At 33.0% G+C, this 12,456-nt stretch overlaps 1 protein-coding gene and 1 long non-coding RNA gene across 7 annotated transcripts in view; one reads left to right on the top strand and one right to left on the bottom strand.

Annotated features, from left to right (window-relative positions):
• Positions 1-12,456, top strand: part of NF1 (neurofibromin 1) — a 274,044-nt gene that overhangs the window by 172,443 nt on the left and 89,145 nt on the right. For all 6 annotated transcript variants that reach the window (XM_073235129.1, XM_073235127.1, XM_073235128.1 and 3 more), the window contains 5 exons: positions 2,690-2,848; positions 3,387-3,484; positions 4,720-4,866; positions 6,768-6,914; positions 9,332-9,442. In XM_073235129.1, the coding sequence (XP_073091230.1) occupies positions 2,690-2,848; positions 3,387-3,484; positions 4,720-4,866; positions 6,768-6,914; positions 9,332-9,442 (662 nt within the window). The remainder of the gene's footprint in view (positions 1-2,689; positions 2,849-3,386; positions 3,485-4,719; positions 4,867-6,767; positions 6,915-9,331; positions 9,443-12,456) is intronic.
• On the bottom strand, positions 2,675-9,325 carry LOC118969527 (uncharacterized). Its single transcript, XR_005057447.2, has 3 exons — positions 8,393-9,325; positions 6,404-6,478; positions 2,675-2,813 (listed from the first exon to the last, which is right to left on the bottom strand). It is a non-coding gene; the product is annotated as an uncharacterized lncRNA (long non-coding RNA).

The raw sequence follows: 12,456 nt of genomic DNA, 5'->3' as shown, positions 1-12,456 counted from the left end.
TTTGACTGATAACTGGTTTCACCCTACAGACTGACCCAACTTTGACCTCTTACGCAGAATAATTTTTGGATCCAAATTAGATTTTTATAAATTCAGAACAGAACAAAATATTGGAGTATGTGTATATTATGAGGTAAAATTACATTGATGTTAATTAGTGAAGAAAAAAGTGTTTTTATAAGTTGTCTCCTAAAACTTGTTATACAGCATCTTTCAATGATACTGATTACATTTTATCAGATTTTAGTTACAAAAATACAGTGACACTGTCATCAGTGAGATACATATATATGATAGAGGAAACAATGTATGTTCCTGAGATGTGAATACTTTTGAGTTTTGACATGAATTATTTTTGAAGATGTAGAAAACTTTTATAATATTCTCCCTTTAGGGAATAATTCACTCAGATTTTCATTAAATTGTGAGATTGAGTAGTATTCAGCATATATTAAGTATAAATGTGATTCAAACTTTAAAACTTTTTTGTCCTAGAGAAAAATAGTAAATAGCTGCCTTCAAAAATGTGTATATAAATTACTGATTTTTATGAGATACTTTCATAGCTGGTTAATATTTTATAGACTAACTGGTTCTTTGGAAACCAAACTATGGCTTTTACCTTTTTTAAAGCCATTTCAGGATTTTAATGGATTAAACTGAATGCTAATTCTTTTAAAACAACCTATTTGAAATTAAATATAAAGCAATTTTTAATCTCTTCCTTCTTGCTTGCTTAAGCTGAAGGCTTTAAAATTTTATGGTTTTGTTGATGTTTCTCCTGTTTTAAGATTAAAACTTGGGAGTTCTACAGAACCACTATGTAGCAGTGGTGGTTTATAAACATTCTGAGATTGTATGGATAATTTTTTTGTCTGTATGCATGTGTATGTTCATTTTTCTGTTCCTACCCCATAAAAGGCTAAACACTGTGCTAGAGTAGTAAAAGCACTTGAACTTCCATAATTCTATTTCTAAAACTGTATTTCAGCTGAAAATAATTGTAAAGAGAAACGTAAAGAAAACCTTTAGATTGGGTCGGTAGTGTACTTAAAAAGTATATTTATGTTTTAAAACCATTCTACTAAGGCTGCTACCTTTAGCCGCCTTCACCAGTTTCCCCTATTTAATGTGTAATGTTGTCGTTTATACGATAGCTTTCCAAGGACCCTAACACAAAGAAACCTTCCTTAGCACACAGTGTAAGATGAAGGTAGAGATACAAATGAGCTAGAACTCACTTCTGTTACCACCCCATAAAAAGATTTTCTTCAGCTTAAAAAATCATCCTCTCAAGTCCTATTTTTATTAATTCTCGGGTAGGATAGAAAATTATTTTGAGATCTTAAGAAGTGAACAAGGACACATTTAGAATGTGTACATGAAGCACTAAAGGGAATAGAATGAAAGGAAAAAGTCTGTATCCTTTCCACAGTTAACCTGGAGTCAGTGAGCCATGTGAATTCATGCCAAGCTGTGTTACTTTATTGAGGCCTTGTGAAGAAAGCCAGAGTTAACGAGAGTGTGTGCATGAATCCCATTTTCTCATTTTCCCCACTATCCCTTAAAGTGCAGGCCTATCCCTGGAGTCCCAGTTGAATGGAGTGCAGCCGCTTTGCTATTAGTGTCTTCCTGCTTCCAGCAGCAGTTAGCTAGACCAAGCAAAACAAGTTGTAGAGATCAAACTGTTACCTAAGTGCTCTTCAAAAATAAATCTGTGCATTACCTGTAAAAAAACATAAGTTTCAGAATAATATAATTTTCATATATTAAAACAGGCACTGGAAAGAGATGGAGCCGAGTGAGTTTCATAACACTTATCCTCATGCAATTTACCGATTATTTTACCTTTAAAGCAGAATATTTTATAAAGAGAGAAAGAGAATCCATTTTAAACATTGTCCTCGCATTGTTTTTCCATGTGAGCAACCATTTCTTGAATCCTTCACTTTTTTTATTTGACAGAATTATCAATTGAGGTATACACAGGGGTTCTGTTCTGCTGGTAGCGTCCCTTTTTCTTTTAGGTCCCCAAGAATTCCTGTTCCTCCATGGTTTAAATAATAGGTAGGTCCTTATATTGCAAAGCATTGTGATGCAGAAAAGGAACTGGTAATAATGTTACTTGTAAGTAAATTTTTTCTCTCAATAGGAATCTAAGAAAACTAAATTTTATTTGATATATGGCAAGCATTTTGCTCAAGAAATTTAATTGTAACTGGCACACAACAAAATGTAAGTATTTACTATTATTAGTAGGTATTGATAGTGCAGGAGTGTGCTGTTGAAAACTTAGCTTTATCTCATAATGGTTGAACACATCTCCTATTAATCTTAGTAAGATAATCTTTGCATAAAAATTTAGTCTGCTTTTGTTCCTCATGAAACCTGTAGTATAAACATTGGTAATAAAATTAAGATCTTTTTTCAGGTCTCTTCTCCCTGACCAATCATGAGGGTTTTTTCTTTTTTCTTAGATACCTTTATTGAGTTAAAATGATGGAAAGCAAGAATTGAGGATAAACTTTATTTACTGATGTGTTTTGGGAGCTGGAAAAAATAGAAATGTGTTACTTAGGAGGATTGGTCTATTCAGGAGTTTTTATGCAGTCTGACCTTCCAGCTCTTCTTTCCCTTTTCCTTGATTTAATTCAAACCATGTATTCAATTCTCAACTCCTTGTTTTTAGGTGGTTAGCCAGCGTTTTCCTCAGAACAGCATCGGTGCAGTAGGAAGTGCCATGTTCCTCAGATTTATCAATCCTGCCATTGTGTCTCCATATGAAGCAGGGATTTTAGATAAAAAGCCACCACCTAGAATCGAAAGGGGCTTGAAGTTAATGTCAAAGGTGAAGAACTGTTTTAATAATCTTTTTTGAATTTCTCTTCCAACTAAATTTTTAGTTTTTTATATTCACTGTAATTACTCTTGAATTTGTTCTTGAAATATCCTATGGTCTTCACTTTATGCTTTTGTTAAATTTTTGTTTGTGTATTATAAAGAACTAAATTACACTGATACCTGATGGGGCTTATCACATGAAAATATTTTAGCTAATGTCTTCTGAAACTAGTTTTCTATGTAATCATTCTGAAAACTTTAAAATGGAGACCAAAATGTATACTGTGTGGTTTTTTATTTTTAAAAAGTCATAAAAAATTTTTAATATGTATTTTTGTCTATGTAAATATGTGTGTGCATGTATAGTAATTACATTTATACTTGGGAAAGAATAGAAATAGCACTTGGTATTTATAGAATGAGAAACAATTGATTTTAACCCCAGTAGAAATTATATTGATAAAATATTTTTCAAAGAATATACAAGTGTGTAGAGTTCATTCAATAAATAATCTGATTCTTTATAACTCTGTTTTATTGTTCAGATACTTCAGAGTATTGCCAATCATGTTCTCTTCACAAAAGAAGAGCATATGCGGCCTTTTAATGATTTTGTGAAAAGCAACTTTGATGCAGCACGGAGGTAAGCAGCCTGTCCCTTAGTTGATGGCTCTATTTTTCCAGTTATTTTTTAGTTTCACTTAAGTTTATGTACTTGGTCTAAATGAAGCTCAAAACCTGTGTAGGTTTTTTTCTCTTCCCTCTCTAGGTCAAAAACATAGTTAATCTTATTTTATTTTACTATGAAAGATAGTGATGAAGTAAATCCTTATTCTTTATAATTTGATAATGATCTCCATCTTTGAAAATCAGGAGAAATTTTTTTGACATGTCTACTAAAATAAAGGATTTAAGGTTGCTGCACCATGGAGGAGAGAAAGGAAGAGATTCCTTTTAGTAATAACTAAGGTCACATTGCATAAGTTTATAAATATGAGTTTTTTAAGTTAGAATTTACTTTGTTGATATTTTAATGTGGAAGTGTATCTGAGCTAAAAGGTTACTCTTTAAACCAAGGAATGCAGATTCTTAAGATTTTGTTGTGGTAACTAGACAGCTATTGAAGTTTTACGGTTTTAGAAAACTTGAGTTCTGTTAGGTTTCCATAACTAACTAGTTGCTTCTCCTTATCTCTCTTGAGTTGTTGGTTTATCTTCAAACTAGGGATAATATGTTTGTCCAAGTTGATTTTATAGAAACAAATGAAATAACTTATGAGAAAGTGCTGTGTAAATCTAAGTTATATCCAGAATTCTACTTTTCATGCGATATGAATCTAATTGATCTGACTCATAGTCTAAGCTAGATTATACAACTCTCTCTTTCGGTTTTTCATTATAGTTCATATTAACTAACTTTTTTCTAATTGGAGTTTAAAAGGTGTATTGTTGGACTGCTCTCCATATTGGAGAGGAAGTGAATGTCAGTATAGGATTCATAATCTCGCAGATTGACTAGTTAAGAGAACAAGGGGTCTGATCCTGACTCTGATTTAACAGGCTACATAACTTTAGGGAGGTCTTTTGTCTTGTCTGGGCCTTTGTTTTTTTTATTTGTAAAGTACTGGTTTCTCTCCTAAGTCTCATCCTTCTAAATTTTGTTGTCTGACATCAGAGCTTACTCTGAAACTGAACCCATAAATGGAAACCAACTTCCTCCTTGTCTCTTCTTGTTTTGTTTAATGATAGTCACATGTATGAATAAGCCCTCCATGTTTGTAATCTTAGTTATTTCACAAAGTTACTTCATACACATTTAATTCAAGCATAGATGAGTGTATCTCGTTTTTAAAATTCTAACGATGTTGCATTTTTTAAGGTTTTTTCTTGATATTGCGTCTGACTGTCCTACAAGTGATGCAGTAAATCATAGTCTTTCCTTCATCAGTGATGGCAATGTGCTTGCTTTACATCGTCTACTCTGGAACAATCAAGAGAAAATTGGCCAGTATCTTTCCAGCAACAGGTAAGATTTCTTAGTCGTGGGTATATTGAAAACTCTCAGTTTAAATTTAAATTAATAAAGTTATTGGTCATGAATAATGCTTTTTGCCTTGTATCTTCTTAGAATAACAGTTATGGTTTAGAAGGAGAAATGCAGATTCTTTTTAAAGATATATAGGCAAAAGGTTAAGTCATGTTAAATGACCACCTGGTTTGCAAACTGTCAAATACAGTGTGCAATAAAACACAGGGGTTTAAATTTACTATTTTATCAAATGAGATCAAGTGAGTATTGACATTTGAATCTGAAAGCAGCTAATTCTCAGGAATTTAATAACTAAGACATTGCCAGTATTAATTCTGTACTAACCCCATTTGTGGTACACTAAATATATGCAAATAAAGTTTTATATAGAAAATACTTAATTGAAAATTCTTAATTTAAGAATTGTTTATTAGCTGTTTTTTAAAGTCCCTTATAACCTGAATCACTTGCTGTCCTTTCTAGCTATGTATGTCTATAAAGAGCCCAAATTCCTATGTATGAGGAATTCTCTTAAGAAGGTAAAATTAGACCAGATTATTTCTAAATGCCAATAACTATGGTTTGCCCATTCATGGGAAAGGTATAAGATCTTGAAGCTAAAGCTATCTAATTAGATGGGAATTTAAAAGAGAGCATTTTAATCCTTTATGAATTTGTTAGTGGATTAAAGTAGTCATGGGCATGACTGATGCCCTAAAATAGAAAGATGAAGATGCTTTATCTGACACTAAAATAAACTGTGGAACTTTTAAATGTAAATATTCATTTTCTTATATAATTCATATACACATTCATTTATAAATGCTAGAGACTTTTTTTTCTATTTGGTTTTTGAAAAAATATACACATTCTAAACATACAAAAAGTATAGGACATAATGTAACAGAGACCCTTGTTTACTACCTAGTTTTAACATTATTTACTTTGTTACGCTACTTCAGATCTCTATAACGTTTTATTTCTTGGGGAAAAATGATACTACCTCTCTCTATGTAACTGACAAAATAAGGAAATATTAGGTACTTAAACTCAGTTTTGCACTTTTTAAAATTTTACAGAATTAACATACTGATGTAGTCTCTTCACACAATATTCTATTTGAGATTTATCATTTATTTAACTTATATTAATATTTCATTGAATGAGTATATCACTGTTTTTGTATTTCCTAATTGATGGCTATTTAGGCTTATTTCCTAAATTTAGGTTTGTTTTTCAGTATTTTAAATAGTGATGTAATAAATATTCTTCATATTTGTCTCCTTGTGCATTTCCTAAATGTGTAATTGCTGCGTTCTGGGTTACAGCTTCAGCTTTGCTAGATTATTGTCAAGTTGCTTTTCAAAGTATACATGCTAACTTTGACCACTGTGTGAGAGAGTACCTCTTTATATACATCCTCACCACAGTTGGCATTAACAAACTTCATAATTTTTGCCAACTTGATCTTTCAAAATATTATCTTGTTATATAGTTTGAAATCTTTGAGTAGTTACTGAAAATCCATACTTACCCTGATTAAGCAGACATCTGATATCAGGGACAAATATGTTCAGTTCTTCAAAAGTGTTTTTTCAAAGAGTTCATTCTGAGAAAAAGGGCATCAAATATCATTTTTACTTATTAGTTGCCCATTTAATGGCAATACACTAAGAATACTAGAAAAAAATGAATTTTTATGTAAATTTCATAGTCTGGATAGTAGTCATATTTCTAAGATGTCTCAGTGTACCCCTGAGGTCTTTCTGATCTTATTTAGGAATCAGCAGGAACCACTAGCTGACAGTAGGAAGAAAAGCAACCAGAGACAGTCTAAAGAAACATGTACTGCTAAAATGTGAAGTGCTACTTCTGTTTAACTAGTTTGCTATACCTAGGGATCACAAAGCTGTTGGAAGACGACCTTTTGATAAGATGGCAACACTTCTCGCATACTTGGGTCCTCCAGAGCACAAACCTGTGGCAGATACGCACTGGTCCAGCCTTAACCTTACCAGTTCAAAGTTTGAAGAATTTATGACTAGGTAAAGTACAACCTTGAAATGATGATTGCTTTCTTTTGGCTTGAGGTGCAGAGCTTACCACAGGCCACTTGTTAGATGTACTTGTATTTTCAATTGAGGATTATCAGGAAAGATGTACCTAAGCACATTATGGTGTTTGGAGACACCACTGTTTTCTTAGCCTCTCTATTGTTGAAATATGGTTTGTAGGTAATTTTCTTATGAAAATAAGAGTGTTTTATTGAATAGTACTTTGCTGCTTTGAGGTGTTTTAAGGACTACATTATATTCATATTACAGTTAAGGAAAGTACAGCTCAAAGTGAATAACTAACTTACCCAAGATTTCACACCTAATTCATAGGTTCTTTGGTTCTTAGTGCTAACTCTTTCTTCCACACTGTACCATTTTTCAGAGCCCCTCCAAAAATTAATGGTATTAACTTCTTTAAGATTGAGACTCAGAAAATATAATAACTTACATATTGCTAAAATTTCTATGGACATTTGTTTTGAATCTCAGAGCTTCTGAGCTAAAAGATCCTCATTGTTAGATATTTACACCTGTGAGGTAACAGTAAAGTTAGGGTTGCTGAATCCTTTAGTCTTTAAAGTATCTTCCAAAGTATTTTCTACTTAGTCACTTAATAAAAGCTTCATAATTACTGTGGGTTAAGTGTTTTATTCACAGTAAGTGCCAGACGTAGAAAGAAAAAAAATCTGACATTCAGAAATTAATTTACAATAAATATTTGCATATAACTTGCATTGTAAATGCATGTTATTAATCACATTACATGTAGGTCTTAGTTTTATACACGTGACTCCAATTCTTTGATATTGTTAAAAGAATGTATGAATATTTAACAATCTCCTTTCCAGTTTAACTTTTATCTTTAGCTCTATTATACTTTTCTTGGTATAAGAAATGTTTATTTCCATGTAATTAAAGGGTATTTTCCATATGAAATTTTCATATTACCTAATTGAAAATTAGATAATACGAAAATATTAAGCTATTTTTTATTTAATATTACTGAGGACATCCTAGCATATTTCCGTTTTTCTAAGAAGACCTCTTCATCACTCCTTTTCCCTAAAATCCTACATTCCCTTACAAAACAATCTTCTGTGCTTTTTTTAAGACTAACTGGCCTGATATGTGTAAGATACTTAGAACAGTATCTTAAGTGTTTAATAAATGTTAGGTGTTATTTTCATTCTCTTCTAAGTTCCCACTGATTCTGAGTCTCAGTTTTCTTTTTTAAAAATGCAGGTAGCTTTATAATTTTCTCAACTATAAAAATAAAACTGTTAAATTATTCTGAACATAGAAATCTAAAGAAGAAAATTTAAATTCTCATTTATTCTACCTCTTAGAGATAATTTAGTTAACATTTGGCAGATAACCTCCCAGGCACTTATCTATACATATCTATACCCATTTCCCTTATCAAATGATACCAAGGCTGTTTTAATTAATATTAAACAAATGCTTACCTGGTAGCAGCAACATGATGAACTGAGATAACACAACTTCTTCTCTACCCCCTTCTCCCAAGATACAAGCAAATAGAAATACTAGGTAAAAGACAATATATTAAAAAATTTTTTTTAATACATAGCTAAAGATAATTTCTGAGCAAATTACTTAGCATACAGTGAGTACAGAGAGATAAAGACATGGAAAATAAGAAAGAGGTTAAGAGATTCAGATGATAGAATGAAAAGAACCAACATGTCTAGTAGATATTTCAGAAGTAGAACTTACGAGAAGAGTTGAATAGGTAATATTTGAAGAGACAACAGATGGGTTTTCCAGGGCTAGCGAATGACATAAATCTAGAGGTTAAGGACACACACTCAAGTGGTGAGCAGAATATATAAAAATTAAATCATGCTTTTTTGAAAGTATTTTAAAATACATACAGTGATTTAATAAATGATAAGAGTGGTATTCAGAATCAGGGAGGTTAAAATGAACTTATAATAAATGGTGTTAGTACAGTTGAGTAACCATCTGGAAAAAGGTGCTCTTATCATTCTTGAGTATGTATGCCAATGAAGAAGAAAACATGGGCAAAGGAAAGCCCTTCTCACTAATTCATAATCAATAAACTGGGAAAGAAAAGGTTGATAAACTGAACTGTTAAAAATAAATAAATAAATAATGAAAAACTGTCTTAAAAAATACCACAATTAAAAACAATCCTGTGGTTAATAGTTCCTATTCAGTAGTTCTCTTAGGATAGTCCTAAAAACCACTCTGTTTCAAAGAGTATAATGCTTTGCAATTTTGGTGCATGTTGCCAAATTACCCTTCAGAAAGTGTGTTGCTTTTTCGATATTCTGTCATTTTGTTTATTTTATCATCCATCTTGTCTTAGATTTTTGTAAATACTTAATGGACAATGTAAAGTAACTCTGTTCTTCTTTCAGGCATCAAGTACATGAAAAAGAAGAGTTCAAGGCTTTGAAAACATTAAGTATTTTCTACCAAGCTGGGACTTCCAAAGCTGGGAATCCTATATTTTATTATGTTGCACGGAGGTAAGAAATACTGTTCCTCAGTTTCTCCTGAAAGAGTTTTTTAAATGATAGCAAACGTAGACACAGCCAGTTGGTTTTTCCCATTTGGCTTTACTGGAACTGAAGATAGGTTTATTTGGGAGAATACAGCTGGGTAAACAGCCATCTTCTCCCAAAATGATGTTCAGTATATAGGAAACTGCTTTTCAGACTACCTTTTTCATACTGGCTTCTCTTTCCTACATCCATTTTTTTAATACCACCTATGAGGGATTAATTACCAAGAGTAAAAATCACAAAGAATCTTTTGTTTTCAGGTGTATTTTGATTTAATAATATCCACAGCATAACAATCAGGGATTTCTTTTTTTAAAACAGAAATAAAACTTGAAGAGTCTATTTCTTTTAGTAACTTTTAGTAATATGCCATGTGTAACAGCATCGGGGTGCATTAACATAAGAATTCAGAGAAGCTGTGGGAAATCTCTGTAAAGATGGTGCAGGTGACAGCAGAGAAAATTGGTCATGTTTGTTCATGCTGTTTTCACTCAGGACTAGTTCCTGGTAATGCTGTGAGCTCCTCCTTACCAATAGGTAGGCTGCTTGCATTGTTTTCTCTGCATCGTCTTTTCTTTCTTGCCTCATTATGCCTTCCTTTTGAGAACTCATCTGTGACATTATTTGGTCAGTTTTACTTCTTGCCTTTTAGCATGACAGAAACTCATAGTAATTGATTCTTAGAGACAATGTGATAGAATAGAGAGACCACTGGCTTTGGATCCCAAGGACTATGTTTCATCTTAGTTCTGCTGTTCACTAGCTGTAGGAATTAATCTTTCTGAGTTTCTTCAATTTAAATCAAGGAATTTTGTCAGCAGACTTAATGGTCAAGGGTGGCAAAAGTTTGGCATTATATAGGAAACAAATGGAGATTGAAAATAGAGAAGAGTGAGGAAAGGAAGGTGAATGTGGGAAACTCATTTAATCAGATAGATAGCAGTAAGACCAGCAAGTCCCAAGAACTGGGACGTTGGGGAATCAAAAGAGTATAAACATTTGCATTTATCCTTAACTCTTTCTCTTTAACAACTCAGAGTTAAACAGTCTCCTCACCTTCTCATGTAAGTCTTCTCTCCAACTTTTATCTGAGTTACTATTTCTAAATTGCCTAAAATAATATTAATTTTCTTTTGTAATTGGGATGGACCGTATTTGTATCCCAGCACCAACCTTTAATAGAACCAGTGTATTTGACTCTCCTTATTTTGTCTCGGTAACTAAAAGTGAAACATTGGTGAAAGAGTTAAATATATGTGTATCCTTCTTTCCCTTTAAATTCTTCTTAGTTTACAAGTAGCAAAGATTTCTGGGAAGCCTCAAAGCTGTGTTTTTTCTTTAGGATCAGAATACTGTAAGATTGTGTTCATTTTCTGTGGTTGCCTAGAAAAGGCCAAAGGAAAGTAGGATGGATTAGACACCTTCTGTGGGATTAAATCAGTGGGATTTCCGGGAAATCTATATAATATAGTGACTTGAGAGTGCTAAGTGTTCCCAGCTCTGCTGTTTTATTAGCTGCTAATCTTAGACAAGTTAATTTTTCTAAATCTGTTTCTTTGTATGTTTAAAAAAAAAGGAAAGAGGCACTTATAAAAACTATTCTGTCTCCCTCTCCCATAAAGTATTTTGTGACCTTTGAAGTTCTATACAGACTATGTCTGAGGTTTTCTTTTTCTTGTTTGTTTTTGGATATAACTAACAATTTCAGATTTTCAATCCTTTCAGTTTCTTACTTAGCCCTTGTGGGAGCTCCTCTTAGCCTTCATTTTCACCTGATGTAAAGCCTTAGCTCCAGGACAAGGAACACACGTAGCTCAGCAGAGAGAGGCCCAGTTCCTCTACTGTACAAGTCCAGAAGATACTGAAGGCCTTATCTCTACAACCAGCTTTGTCAAAGAGCACTTAGGTTTGACTTCTCTTGATATTCCTGATTCTGTGGCTTAGACTACCATGTATTAATGTCTTCTGCTCTATGAATTCCAGTCTTCAAACAGTTAGTCCACAGACATTTCAGGCTTGAAGTGTCCGAAACTTAATTCACAGCATATTCAAATCAACTTCGTCACATATATTCTCTTTCTCAATAGCTTCACTATCCCTTCCCATTCTTGAAACTCTAATCGTTTAAAATTCTTCTCTCTTTTTTTATCCTCCCCATTATCAGTCACCAAGTACAGAGCTTTGAACAGTGTAATCTGGAGAACATCTGTCCTCTCTGTCTTTTAGCTCTACTTTCTTTATGTTGATTTTATTTCTGGGAAGCTCTTCCTAAGCTATTACCAGCAATATTTGTCTTTTCCCAGCTTAACAACCCAAGTGGGAAAACACCTTTTTCCAAGTACTTATAGCAAAATTACTGGTCTTATTGGCCTGGCTTGGGTCACGTGCTTGGGTCCTAAGGTAATCACTGTAGCAGGGAGGATGGAATTTCTTGGTTGTCTGTGCTTGAATCATGCCTATCACAGGAGCTTAGTAGTGACGCCAGCCCTACTTGAATTGCGTGAACTGCAAGGGGGAGCACAGGGCATATTCTCCCAAAGGAAAATTGGCTTGTAGAACCAGAACAAGGGAAAATGGATTCTGAGCAGACAAAAGTAATAGAAGTCCTCCATGCAGCTTTAACAAGACCCAGAGGATACCTCTGTCACTTATCATACAAGCTTCAGAGTAATATAGGTGTGTGTGTGTGTGTGTGTGTGTGCTCACATGTTACGTGTGAAAGTATGCACATTAAACTGTTCACATTGCTTATTTCAGGGGAGTGTAAATGGAGGAGGTAGAGGACCAATTATAATATTTTTGTTTCATTGTTTGTTTGATTGTTGCCAGGAGTACATGCTATTTTTGTAAGAATAATTAAAAACATAAAACCTGGAAATTAAACAATGAAGAGTTTTCCTCTTAGGAATATTGTGAAACTTGGCAGTTGATTTTTGGGTAGTAGTGATAATACTGATAGCAGCTAACATTTACTGACA

The sequence above is a fragment of the Manis javanica genome, chromosome 4 (assembly GCF_040802235.1).
Source record: "Manis javanica isolate MJ-LG chromosome 4, MJ_LKY, whole genome shotgun sequence".
NCBI lineage: Eukaryota > Metazoa > Chordata > Mammalia > Pholidota > Manidae > Manis > Manis javanica.
The sequence above is the reverse complement of the archived record's forward strand: the minus strand, read 5'-3'. Positions and strand labels throughout refer to the sequence as shown.